This window comes from Phalangium opilio, unplaced genomic scaffold (genome assembly GCF_054372755.1).
Source record: "Phalangium opilio isolate 3A_F unplaced genomic scaffold, DU_Popi_V2 ptg000021l_1, whole genome shotgun sequence".
NCBI lineage: Eukaryota > Metazoa > Arthropoda > Arachnida > Opiliones > Phalangiidae > Phalangium > Phalangium opilio.
The window spans coordinates 2,599,185-2,614,105 of record NW_028324153.1 but is presented as its reverse complement, the minus strand read 5'-3'; the positions used below and the strand labels follow the sequence as shown (position 1 = coordinate 2,614,105).

Here is a 14,921-nt window from a genome sequence, read left to right as displayed (position 1 = left end):
CCTGCCACCGGATCGCCAACACCCTCTTCGCCTGCCACCGGATCGCCAACACCCTCTTCTCCTGCCACCGGATCGCCGGCACCCTCTTCTCCAGCCACCGGATCGCCAACACCCTCTTCGCCTGCCACCGGATCGCCGGCACCCTCTTCTCCTGCCACCGGATCGCCGGCACCCTCTTGGTCTTGGCTCGAATAATATATACCTGTTTAAAAAAAATTGCTACTTCCAACGTCAACCTTGAGAACGATTATAAATGCCATTCCATGTTTAGAAATGTAGTGCTTATGTTAAAACCCGCTCGGTTAAATATGCTAAAGGTAAGAGACGAGAGATTTTTCGCAAGCTTTATTTCAACGGAACGCTAATGGTGGAGAGAATAAATAGCCCAGGACCTTTAGGGTTTGACCTAGAACATTTGAACATAAAAATGAAAATTGGTACATGTGTTGTTTTTGACCAAACAAAAATTATACTAAAAGTCCCCTGCTGTAGAGCGCGAGCTTTCGCTGCCATCTTGGAAAATGGCCGCCGGGAATTACAGCTGCAATGTATCCCACGTTCTTCTTCAAAAATTATGAAAATTGGTACACGTTATGATTGAAACCACATAAACACCATTTCAAAATTTTACAGCTCTGTGTTTAATAGTTTGGTCGCCATATTGGAAAATGGCCGCCGTGAAGGCTAGGTACAGTTTACTTCACCGTGTTTTTGGAAGATTATGAAAATTGATAGGTATTATAATTATAGTTGTGTGAAACTCATAGTAAAATATTGAAGCCATTAATCAGATAGTTTAGCCGCCATTTTGGGAAATGGCCGCCAACAATGTCATTTAGATACAGTATATGTATCAACAATTATGAAAATTGGTAATAATTAGGTTGAAGACCGTCCAAACATAATTCATGAATATTGAAGACGTGCTGCTTATAGTTTAGGTGCCATCTTCGAAAATAACTACTGGAAATGCTAAATATATTTCAAATATATATATCTTTTCGAAATTCCTATTTTGAATAGATGATTTTCATTAACGTAATAAACAACGAAAAATGGCCATCTCGAAGTTGAAATTATTGACGCCATCTTTAAAAATAGCCACACGAAAATTATTGCACTAAATTCTGAAAGAAATAAAAGTTATTCAAAGCTTGTATTCTCAACATGTTGATTAGAGAATATAATACAATATGGGGTTTGTACATTCTAGTGTTAATTAAGATTAGATTTTAGACAAATATCTAACATTTCATTCATATTCATCGTCATCCTGAAGTTTTTCATTATAATTGCATGACTGAGGGCTGGATTAGGCGCTAGACCTAGCTGGGGGCCATATCAGCGCCCCTCCCCATCATATTCCAAATTGAGCCTGCGGAACCACCGTCATGGCACACGGGATCGGCCAGCGGGCCCGACAAACACCAGGTGACAGAAGCTGGACATCGTCAGCGGCGAGCCCAGTCAGGAGGTGGTCGGTGACAGGAGAAGATTAAGGCAGCAGAAGGCTCGAGGAGACGTGAGAGTTTCCTCCAAACACAACAGTGCCATACGGCCCAAACAATTAATGCATCCGCGACCCCTTTCTGATGCTTCTATTGCAAGAGCCTGGAGACCTCTTTCTTCCATTTCACATACGTCAAAAAAGTGTCTATAAGCTTTTCAGGGCTCGTAGTGATCCTATAATTCCTATATTTTCCTATAATTCCGGGATGATCCTATAAAATCCTATTTTTTCAAAATTGATCCCATAATAGTAGTGAACCACCTAAAATATGGAGTGGAAATTAGGTCATTTAATTAGGTCGCCAGCCTTCTAGCGCGCTAGACTCGCGCGTGTATACTCGCGTGAGTCTAGCGGGGGGGGGAAACCGGTTTTTTATCCGGGGGGGTTTCTCTGAGTTCGTTTATTGGTCGAGAGTGGGGGTCGCCAATTGATTAGGTCTTTGTTAATTGGTTAAGGGCGTGAACTTCTTTACTCGTGACGTAATGGCCAGACTTAGATAAGAGAGTGTTCGCTTATACGACGTATGTTAACTGATTAAGGATCTGTTAACGTCTCGAATTTCACTCGAGACGGTTTTCTTTACGTCTACATGTTATCCGTTACTAGGTCATTGCGCTAGAAAGACATAACTATCAAAAAATTGACTAAACAAGATGTCGCGAATAGTAATCTTTAACTGTAAAAATTTAGTTTAATTGTACGATTACATATACATTAAATACATATATAATAAATAAATGAAAAATAGAGAAAATAATATATAATTGAAAAATACATAAAAAGTAAGATATAAAATGAAAATACACAAAATAGATATATATAAATATGAATAAATTTAAAAAGTAATCTTTAAAAGCAAAGGCCCCTCTGTAACGAATCAATAGAGTATTATTATAACCTATTTTAAACCTTTTCAAATACTAATATATACTTACCACCCGACACGATGATTTGGATCGGGGTGTCGCGCGGTACTGCAAAAGATTAGTTTACAATTAATAAATGATTCATTAGTTTACAGTTAATAAAAGTTTTCTATTTACCGTCAGATAGGTTTAACGAGATCTTTCGATGATCGGCGCCAGGAATCGGAGGTCCTTCCTGAATGACAACAGCCTGGGGTGGATGTTGAATTCGCTCAAGCGGATCATCGGGAGGAAGGATGATTCGAGGAGGGGAAGGAGAACCAGGGTATGGGGGAGAGGAAGGAGTACCAGGGTATGGGGGAGGAGGGGTTTCGGTACGAGGCCGGTATTTAGTATTGATAACGTTACGTAAAATGGGGATGTCCATGTCGCTATCATCACCCCAATTACTCTCCCACGAATAAGGAGATTCAGCGCCGGCCGGAATTAAATTACGATTGGGTGCCAGCGAAACCGGAGCTTCGTCGGCTAAACCCCAATCAACCGAACCGGCACTGCTCTGAGGTGCCGTTTCTTGAGCGTTGAAAAAGACCTCAATTTTTCTAGCTCTTACCAGAGCGCATCTATCTCCGTTATGCGGGAATCGTAAATGGGGGTCATAGACATCTTCCCCTCCCAGCATAATGCGAATTGAAGGGGCACCCATCCTTCCTATATCCACAACCCGGAGGTTTCCAAGAAAAAAATTTAAAAATTCTTTTTGATCTGGCCCTTTTACGTAAACGGTATCGCAACCTCGGGTTAATTGTTGAAGTACGGTTCGGATCTCGTCTTGACCGTATTCACCATCGCGCCCCAAACCGGAATGTCTGAGGTTATTAAAAATAATCGTGTTATCCGTTCTACGGAAACACTCCTCGTCAGGAATTTGAAAATTCCTAACGCTACGCTCACCGCTATCGCGTATACACCCAATCTAATAAAATGAAAACACACGTGTAAGGGAAAATTCTAAAATATTACTTAAGATTAAATACCTCTTTGACTAGAAACCTACAACGTAGGTTCCTTGCGCGACTAAAAACGATCGCAAAGCTCGTGGCGATGAAAATGAGGGACTCCCTATTTTAAAAATATATCTCTTAATCGAGGGTTTAAATCTAATAGAAAATACGTACATTATATATATTTTAAGTTTTAAAAAATGAAATAAAATAAAGATGAGGCGTTAGAAACTATAAGAAATTAAATGTTACTATTGACTAACCATTTTAAAATTACCGGAAAAATTACATACATTTTATAGCTTTAAATTTAGAAGAGTTGTAACGGAATGAGTAAAGAGGTGATGTTTAGAGATATATAGTGATGTTTTAGAAACTAAAAGACATTAAGATAAGGGTTACTACTAACCATTTTAAAATACTGGAAAAATACTTACATTTTATAGATTTAAATTTAGAAGAGTTGTAACGGAATGAGTAAAGAGGTGATGTTTAGAGATATATAGTGATGTTTTAGAAACTAAAAGACATTAAGATAAGGGTTACTACTAACCATTTTAAAATACTGGTAAAATACTTACATTTTTTTGCGAGACTAGAAGAACAAGCTATTGAGTTTATGAAAGTTTTCGTTGTAGAGAATACAAAGGCTTTAACGTTAAATTTATACATATTCCTCACCCATGAGTATACTAGGAGTCCGATAGTAACACGAAACCGTTCAAAGATTATAGTATAAGTTAGTTATAAAATTTTCGATAGTTAACTGTAACCTTAAGATTACTCGTGAGAGTTGGGTAAAAAAAGTAAAGAAAAACAGATATGTTTGAAGACTTTGAAAATAAAAGATACGAATGAAATTTAATATTATTGAATCTATACACATGTAATAACATAAATAAAGACGGTCATCGACGATAGGAAAGAGAGTTATAAAATATCGATAACTAAGTTTATTCCTAAGATTACTATTGAACGATTTATATAAAATGAAAACCAGATGTGTTTGGAGACTTAAAAAATAAAAGATACGGATGAAATTTAATATTATAGCGTAAATAAAATACGTTCATCGCGATGGGAAATAGTTAGTTATAAATTATCACACATCGATAACTAATTTAATTTTGACCTAAAGGTTATAATTAAACAATTTCGATAAAAAAGTATAGAGAAGCAGATGTCGTTGAAGTATTAAAAATAAAAGATACGAATTTAATATTACTCAATCTATATACATATATTGACGTAGTTAAGTAATATGAAACCGTGTATTATGAGACAGAGGTATTCATACCCCTTACATTAAAGAATAGATCTCTTGGACTTATATCTAGAAAAGATAAAACCCGTATAGTATAAAAGCTCAGACTCAACGTTTGAGATTCATTCGTGCCGAAATTACTGCATTAATATCTCGCAGCAAGAAATTTCTATTCCTGAGAATGGTGAGTGCTTTATACTTTTTCTAGGAGATTAGAATATTTAGTTTATAGGAAATAGGTATTTCAATAGGCCGAATCAAAGGATGAGACACAATCCTGTGACAAAGAAGTAGAGACCTTGTTATCTCAGTCGGGATATAAAAAGGAAGATTGGAAAGATCATATAATAGAATATGGTCGGGATAGATTATTAGGAGTTAAAATATCGTCGCTCAGGGGTACTTTATACATCGATATTAGGAGGTACGCGAAATCAAAGAACCCTCGAAAACCGTTTCCCATCCCTACTAAGGACGGTATACAGGGTGTTTCTGAAAAGTCCATCACAAATTAAGGGGCGTGTTTATGGGACCAAACTGAGCGGAAAGTACCAAAGAACATGGGGTGTACAACATTTTGTTACGGAGATATGGCCTTCCAAACATTCGCCCCTAAAGCAAGGAAATATCCAAAAATGAGGAGTAACACTTAAGACCGACTAACCAGCTTGTTTAAAATTACTAGACAATTTCAATAGCCTTTAATCGAACAATTGATTTCTACCTTTACTAATCAGAAGCGTATAAATGAGTAGAAGTATGCCTACGGTGGTAATGTAAAATTAATCCCAAGTGACATGATGTTTCAAGATCTTCCCAGCACCAAGTAAAATGGTTCTGATTGAAGGGACTTTTATTAGCACAGCGTAAACAGCGTTATTTTCAGGAATTAGTCCAAATGTCCACGGGCGGCATTACAAAAACGAGGCAGTCTTTCGAATGATACTTGGACATGTTGGAAGATCCCTGGCTTGTTCCTGTTATCTCAAACCGTAAAAAGCTACGCAAATCTTCATCATCACGGACAACACTCTTGTACGTTAGGTATGACCTTGAGAAAACCTAAAAGGACATCTCGAATGTATTTGAAAAACCCATCTCCAATTAAGGGGCGTGTTGTTTGTTTCCAACAGAGTAAACTCGCCCAGAGAACCATTACAATGCAGAGCCACGTTTCGGCGTTAATGGCCCACAAAGGTGGTCTCAAAAACAAGAACAAACAACTAGTTACAAAAATTGTTCAAAGTGTTCACCACCCGCGTTAAGGCACACATTAGCACGTCTTACAAATGATTCCCTTACACGTTGAAAAATGCCTGGAGTTTCGCGAATTGTTTGACAGCCGTGAATTATTCGTCGACGTAGCTCTTCAACATCGGGCACTTCAGTCTGATAAACTAAGTCTTTCAGGTGGCCCCAAAGAAAGAAATCACAAGGGTTCAGATCGGGTGATCGAGCAGGCCACTCCACAGGTCCACCTCGACCTAACCACCGCAAAGGGAAGGTCGCGTTAAGATAATTTCGGACCGCGATGCTGAAATGTGGTGGTGCACCATCGTGCATGAACCACATTCTGTTTACCAAACCTAAGGGTACGTCTTCGAGTAGTTCCGGTAAATCGTCCCGTAAGAACTGCAAGTAAGCCACACCGTTTAACCTGGGCTCTAGGAAATATGGCCCAATTAAATTGTCACCCACAATACCACACCACACGTTTAAACTGAATTGTACTTGGTGACTTCTAACGCAAGTTGCGTGGGGGTTTAGCTGGGACCATTGATGTTTATTATGTAAGTTAATAATACCATCCCGTGAAAAGTTAGCTTCGTCAGTAACCAACAAATCCCGTGGGAAATCGATATCGTTTACTTTAGCCAGAAACCACTGACAAAACGCCGTGCGTCGTGGGTAGTCCGCTGGATTCAAACCTTGAACTTTTTGAACATGGAAAGGATGAAACCGGTGGCTTCTGAGGATTTTCCACACGAGCGTGTGGTTTACGCCTAATCGGCGACCAACTTGGCGGGTACTTGATTCAGGCTCGTCCTCGAAAATGGTGAGAACTTCGTCTTCTACGGCCTCTGGGATGGCTCTCGCTCTAGGTTGAGGTCCAGCCGGTTGGATTCGTCCATCTTGCCTCAAACGTCTGTCCACAGCCTCGAACGTCAGTCGATTTGGTAGTCGCCTCTGCGGAAATCTTTCCTGATACAAGCGTACAGCTGCAGCGGCATTCCCCTCGGCTAGTCCATACATTAGGTGCATATCCGCATATTCGGCATTTGTGAAGAAAGGCATTGTAACAGACTTCGTTGAATTATGAGTTTAATAAAACAAACACATGTACGTGAAACCTCTTTTATTCCTTTCTTAAAAAACATAGTGCTCTGTTTTAGTGCTCTGTTTTTTAAGAATAGGCGAAGTTCTCACTATTTTCGAGGACGATCCAAAAACAAGCAGCCGCCAATTGGTTTGCTGATTAAGAAAAAACCACACGCAACTTGCGTTAGAATTCACAAAGTACAATTCAGCTTAAACGTGTGGTGTAGTATTGTGGGTGACAATTTAATTGGGCCATATTTCCTAGAGCCCAGGTTAAACGGTGTGGCTTACTTGTAGTTCTTACGGGACGATTTACCAGAACTACTCGAAGACGTACCCTTAGGTTTAATAAACAGAATGTGGTTCATGCACGATGGTGCACCACCACATTTCAGCATCGCGGTCCGAAAACTTGTCAATAACATTTTCTTTGTGCATTAATCATGGCGTTTTATCTATGACACATGAAATACTTACTGAACGAAACAAATTAAAGTTTGTTCTTTTGTTTGGGACCACCTTTGTGGGCCATTAACGCCGAAACGTGGCTCTGCATTGTAATTGTTCTCTGGGCGAGTTTACTCTGTTGGAAACAAACAACACGCCCCTTAATTGGAGATGGGTTTTTCAAATACATTCGAGATGTCCTTTTAGGTTTTCTCAAGGTCATACCTAACGTACAAGAGTGTTGTCCGTGATGATGAAGATTTGCGTAGCTTTTTACGGTTTGAGATAACAGGAACAAGCCAGGGATCTTCCAACATGTCCAAGTATCATTCGAAAGACTGCCTCGTTTTTGTAATGCCGCCCGTGGACATTTGGACTAATTCCTGAAAATAACGTTGTTTACGCTGTGCTAATAAAAGTCCCTTCAATCAGAACCATTTTACTTGGTGCTGGGAAGATCTTGAAACATCATGTCACTTGGGATTAATTTTACATTACCACCGTAGGCATACTTCTACTCATTTATACGCTTCTGATTAGTAAAGGTAGAAATCAATTGTTCGATTAAAGGCTATTGAAATTGTCTAGTAATTTTAAACAAGCTGGTTAGTCGGTCTTAAGTGTTACTCCTCATTTTTGGATATTTCCTTGTTTTAGGGGCGAATGTTTGGAAGGCCATATCTCCGTAACAAAATGTTGTACACCCCATGTTCTTTGGTACTTTCCGCTCAGTTTGGTCCCATAAACACGCCCCTTAATTTGTGATGGACTTTTCAGAAACACCCTGTATGTATTAAATACGAGAGCGCATTTGAACTGAAATCAATTCTAAACAACGCTCAGGGAGATTGGGGCGCAACGGTATATATGTCAGAAGAACCCATTCAAATAGCCGCCACGCCTGACCGAGAAATAGCCATCTTTAAATACAGAGGACAACCCTATGAGAAGCAGTTCGTAATTAGAGATTCAGACGATCTCCATAACATAATAGTTGCCTTGGAGAAAACAATCAATAGATTTGAAGAACTTTCCCATTAAGAAAAAATGTCGGACACTTCGTCATCCTCAGATGATGAACTTTATCCCATCGATTTATCCACAAAATTTAGACCTGAACAATATTTCAAGATAGATAAAATATCTAATCGAAAATCTAGAAAATATAAGTGTATTACAACAGAATATAATGTTAAATTCCGTAACTTAGAAGAACTAAAATTAACCAAAATTCATGATCAACTTTCCCAAATATTAACATCTCTTATAAACCAAATCACGCAAAATAATGAAGAGTATAACTTAATTAGATTCGCCATAAGCTCCGACGCGTTAGAGAACCCTGTAAATTTAAGATTTATGGCGATAAATGAGTTAACTCCTGATCTCTCTAGTATCGAAAAGGTGGCTCAGTCCAAACGTAGTCTTTTATTAGAGGGTTCTCTAAAAATTGATGTTATTCTTTTAAAATGTAATGTTCCAATGACAGGTAGAAAAGCGGTGCATAATCGAACTATAGCTGAACTGGATAAATATATTGACCAAGGTTATGCTTACATACCTATTAGAAATAATGATACTCTATGCGTTTCTAGAGCCTTAGCCGTGGGTAAAAGTCTAGCTGATCGAACTTACTTAAAATCAATAGGAAAGCTAAACGAGTTTAATCAATGGAGGTTCCGATTATTAAGAAGTGTAGACCACCCTTCCCAAAAAACCGCGGCTTTAGAGTTACACGCGTTAGCCGAACTCCCGGAGGGTCCTGTAGATTTATTGGGTGTTCAAAAGTTTCAAAATGCCCTGTCAGATTACCAGATTGTAATTTTTTCCGCGGAAGAGAGGTTTGAGAAAATATTTATAGGTCCTCACAAGGAAAAAAAAAATTTACTCCTCAAAATTGGAAATCATATGCATGTTGTACGGTCTTATACCTCAATGTTCGCGGCTAGGGCTTATTGTCAATACTGTTTAACCCTATTTTACGGTCCGGAAGAAAAATCTAGTCATTCTTGTTCGGAAACGGCTATGTGTTACCGCTGTCAAACAACTGAGGCTTATCACGAAAAAGACGAGTATAAACTCATAAGATGCGAGGAGTGTAATAGATATTTAAAGGGAACCGAATGTTTTAATAACCATAAGGGAAACGGAACATGTGATTCTTTGAAACGATGCGGAAATTGCGCTCGCGAAATAAAACCAAATCATGAGTGTGATCTAACTTGTAAAAATTGTAAAATTACGCATGAAAAAAATCATTGTTGGGTGATGCCCCTAGATATTGATTATCCTCCTGTTCGTGTTCTATACTTCGATTGTGAAACTATCCCTTTAAATAATGAACACACTCCCGTACTCCTGGTTTCAGCTGCGCAAGAATCCGTTGATTCAAAAGAATTTACCATTCGTGTCTTTAGGGGCTTTGATTGTATAAAGGATTTTATAGACTATCTTTTCCAATGTGAGACAAGCTCTATTAAAAAGGGAAATAAGAAAGTAAAGGTTGCGCGAATGTTGTTTTCCGATGTAATCTGCTGCGCTCATAACGGGGTAGGGTTCGATTTTTTCTTTATATTGAAAGAAATACTTAGAAGGAATATAGTTCCTGAGCCTATCTTCAACGGTTCAAAAATCATGGCACTCTTCTTAAATAATCTAAAGATCAAGTTCATTGACAGCTACCGATTTATTAGCGTCCCCTTAAGGAAATTTCCCTCTACATTCGATCTCGGGGAAGAAAAAAAAGACTATTTCCCGCATCTGTTCCATAATGAAAAAACGTTAGACTATATAGGCCCTATACCCGAGATACATCAATTTGAGCCCGATAATTTTAAAGATAAGGAGCACGCGGATTTTATGAAATGGTATTCGGAAAGAAAGGATAAGCCCTATAATCTGAGACAGGAGCTTGAAACATACGCTATTCAAGATGTTAAGGTCCTACAATTAGGAATAGAAAAATTTAGAGAGTTATTTAGGAATGTCTCCGGGGTCGACGTGCTTAACGTAGGTGGTATTACCATAGCGGGAACAGTAACTAATATTTTCCTTCACAAACATCTTGAAAAATACACACTAGGTGTCGTACCTGCAAAGGGTTTTCGTGGAAATTTTAGTATCGGAGCCTTAAAGTGTATAGCCTTGGAAGAAAAATTACGAGGGGTAAAATTTCAAACTGCCTTGTCATTGGAAGGGGAAAAAAGGGTGTCAAACTATTTAATAGACGGATATTGTAAAAATCCTGAAATTGTTTTAAACTATAACGGATGCGTTTATCACGGATGTGTAAAACACACAAAACATTACGAGTACAATCCTATAGTTAAAGATCTAAACAGAAATGTCTACGAAAGAACTCTAGACAGGGAAAATTATCTAAAAAAGATTTTACCGAACGCCGAACACCTCAATATTTGGGAATGCGAGTTCAATGAGAGATTACGAGATGATCCTGACGCTAAACTCTATTGTGACAGTTTAAAATTTAAACAACCAATTGGATCCAGGAGTGACTTGTACGGGGGAAGAAGCGAGTGTATATGTCTGTATTATAAGGTAAAACCGGGCGAGTCTATTCAATACCTAGATATCTGCTCGCTCTATCCTTACGTATGTAAATGGGGCGTATTTCCTAAAGGTCATCCTGAAATTATTACGAAAGACTTCAACTTTGAACCTAATTTTTATTTCGGTCTTATTTCTTGTCGAGTTTTAGCCCCTGAAAATCTATTTTTACCTGTACTTCCTATAAAGACTAAAAAGAAACTTTTCTTTGCTTTGTGTTTAAAATGCGTTGAAACTGAACAATCAGTCTGTACTCATAATTCGGAAGAAAGATCCTTCTGTGGTTGTTGGCCAAGTCCCGAAGTATATCTAGCAGTTAAAAATGGATATAAGATTCTAGAGTTTTTTGAAGTCCAACATTACAAAGACAAGTTTGACAGAAAAGAAAATACCGGTTTATTTGACACTTTCATTGATTGTTACCTTAAAATTAAACAATCTAGTTCAGGTTGGCCTTCGGGAATAGAAAGCGAAGAGCAAAAAGAAGCGTATTTAAAATCAATTTATGACCGAGAAGGAATAGTTATTAATAAAGATGAGATAGTGGACAACCCCACTCTTCGCGCCATTAGTAAGCTATGTCTAAATTCGCTTTGGGGCAAAATGGGTTACAATACGGATAAGAGAAAAAATGTATACATTGACTCTTACGCTGGATTAGTTAAGATAATAACTGATGAAACGAAAGAACTGTTAGACCTGAAACCGGTAAACGATAAAATCTGTTTAGTCAGTTATAAACTAAAAAAGAATACGCTCCTACCTACTACAAGGGAAGTCCCACGATAGCTTCCTTTGTTAGTTCATTAGGACGTATCGAGTTGTATAATACGATAAGTAAAATTGGTAAGAGGTTACTTTATTGTGACACCGATTCATGTATAGTAGTAACAAAGGAAGGGGAATATTTACCCCCCTTATCTAGTAATCTAGGGTGTTGGACGGATGAGTTAAAGGGTGAGACGATTCTCGAATTTGTCTCGACAGGGCCGAAGTCGTACGCTTACCGTACCTCGGACGGTAAATCTGTTATTAAAATGAAAGGTATTACCCTTAACAGAAGAAATGAAGAAATCATTAACTTTGATTCGATTAAAAGTGTTTTATATAGTCCCTCGAAAACTTTGTCGGTCACCGTTCCATTTAATGTTGTAAGACGTAAAGAAACTGCTACACTTTTATTAGGCAATCTAAAGAAAACCTTTGGATATAGTTTCAATAAACGTAGAGTCTTAGAGGATTACACAACACTTCCTTACGGATATTTAAATCATCAAGACCCGTCTGTCACGTCAAATGAGAAAACGGACCACTAAACATCGGGTCACGTTTTCCCACCTTGTGAAAGTGAGAGTGATACCGTACGAAGATCGAGTCAACTACGAGTTCATAGACGATATTAGAGAACGTTTTAAAAATGGAGAACGGGTTAGAGTATCGCCTCCGCTTAGAAACACCGATGACCATTTTACTGGCTGGCCCAAGCAGCTCGGGGAAAACAACGTGGGTAATAAATTTACTCAAATATAAAGACATTATCATGGACAAACCTCCTGATAGAATAGTCTATTGCTATAGTGTTTATCAGGACATTTTTGATGAACTGAAACTCTTTTTACCTATTGAATTCCAAGAAGGACTAATTCCTAATGATCCTGATTTTTTTGATAAGAGAATAAATAATCTTTTAATCCTAGACGATCTAGCTAACACCTGTACCAAACAGGAGTTTATAAGTAATCTTTTTTGTGTCGGGAGTCATCATTTATCTTTAAGCATCGTGCTGCTGTCTCAAAGTGTCTTTAACCCAGGTAAATATTCTAGAAATATATCATTGAACTGTTCTTATATCGTTATGTTTAAAAATCCTAGGGATAATAACCAGGTTCGCTATTTAAGTCGTCAGCTTTTTCCTACAGACACCAAACGCCTAACAGAAGCGTACGAAGAGTGTACCGAAAAAGCGTATTCTTATATCTTAATAGATCTAAAACAAAGTACCGATAATAGTTTAAGACTTAGGTCCAATATATTCCCTAATGAAGGACCGATGGTAATCTACGTTAGAAAATAATAATCCATAAAATATAAATCTCAATTTATTTAACCTCATTTCGAGACATGCCTTTACCCGTGTCGGTTAGGAACCAATTACCCTTTTTAAATCTCTTGCGTAAAAGCGGTGTGAAACAAAGAAAACTTTTAATATCAAAGTGTACGCGACCCCAATTGGATTGTATAAGCGGTATTTGTTATAATTTGAAGAACGGAGGTATTCCATTGAATCGACATAAAAAGAAAAGACTTCAACGTTACAAAAACGTTATAAGGTATTTATCCAAGAGAGGTTTAAGCGACAAAAAGAGGCGACAGGTGTTAATTAAACAGGTAGGAGGATTTTGGCCGGCGTTGCTTTCAATCTTAATACCGACAATAGCTTCGGTCTTTACTAGATAATGAAAAAGTGCGTTTTAGTACCAGCGGCTTTACTGACGGACAATCAAAAGGAAGTTAACAGTTTAGACAACGCCATTAAAGAGGTACTGAGAAAACCTGGTTCTGCCGAGGAAAAATTGAAGGAGTACCTTTTAACTCTTCAGAAATATTTATCTTTAAAGAGTTTAGCGGAGCCACCAAGCGTTACTATCTTGCCACCTACAACGAGTTCGTCTTTTCCAGCACCCGGAGTGTCGAGTAAAATACAGCCTCTAAGTCCTTCATCCTCGTCTTGGATTCCTCCATCGTGGCCAACCCCTATCCAGAATATACCTATTAATATCTCTACCCCCTCCCAAATTGTCCCTACTAATGTCGCTACCCCTCCCCAAAGTATCCCTTTTAATATCTCCTCGAGTCTGACTACCCCACAGCCTATAATGAGTAGTACAGCAATGGGTCAAACACCGGCGATATCGTTTACAACGCCAGCGTCACTCTCTCGAACGACCAGTATGCCTATTTTAACACCCATGGGACCCGCGGTACCGAAACAGTCCGGGACGTCTCAAACGCCTAGTATGCCAGTTTTAACACCCATGGTACCGAATCAGCCCGTGGCGTCTCAACAGGCCTTATCAACGAAGGGCGCTTCTGGTTCAAAGTTCCGGAAACTTAACCCTAACGATGATACTTCGCCGAAAAAAAGACTCGCGAAAATTCCATCTACGAAATCAAAACCGTACCCTACACAAGCCAAAATAAAAAAGATCGCGAAGCTAGCTTGAAAGAGCTTCAAAAGCCCGAATCTAAGATCGAATGGGTAACTTATAGAAAGGCAAAACAATAACCTTAATAATGATTATTACATTTTATATAAAAGCATCTAACTCATTATATTGAAAAACACGTATCTGATTATATAAAAGCATGTATTTGAGTATATAAAAAATCATGTATCTGATTATATATAAAAGCATGATAATTACAATTTATATAAAAAATTATAATCGAATAATAAATATTTTTATTCTCGCATTCAATACAAGTGTATCTGATTATTAAACATTACAACTTTAATATTTTATTGATTACATTTTTCATATCTATGTCTTAACAAGTGCAGGCAGATATTCCATAAAGATATGGCGTCGTTAATCTCCGTTTTATTTTCATACATTTTCAGAACTCTTTGAAACGAATTTCCCAGACATCTTTGAATAAGGAAGAATATACAATGAGGTCCGCAACAAAGGGAGAACATATCTTGAATTAATTTATCGTTATAGATCCATCTGGACGCGTATTTGGCCAGGTTAATTTTATACGTATCCGGGCTCTGCCCGTAGCTGCAGAAAAAATTACCTTCATCGTTTTCAACGTAAATGGCTACCCAATGAAGTCCAGGATCCTCGGCTCTCTCCGTGTTCAGAACAAAACAAAATTTCTTCTTTTTAGGTTTCCTGGGAAGCATGTCTCTAGGAAAAGTACCTAGGTAGTAGGGTTTT

General features: G+C 38.1%; 1 protein-coding gene across 1 annotated transcript; it reads left to right on the top strand.

Moving 5' to 3' along the window:
* Window positions 1–12,394: 12,394 nt before the first annotated feature.
* Window positions 12,395–14,637, top strand: LOC149696457 (uncharacterized). The gene is made up of 5 exons (XM_089867326.1): window positions 12,395–12,788; window positions 13,097–13,365; window positions 13,431–13,517; window positions 13,596–14,070; window positions 14,600–14,637. Exons 1-5 carry the CDS (start codon window positions 12,395–12,397, stop codon window positions 14,635–14,637), a joined length of 1,263 nt encoding a protein of 420 aa, XP_089723452.1.
* Window positions 14,638–14,921: the final 284 nt, after the last annotated feature.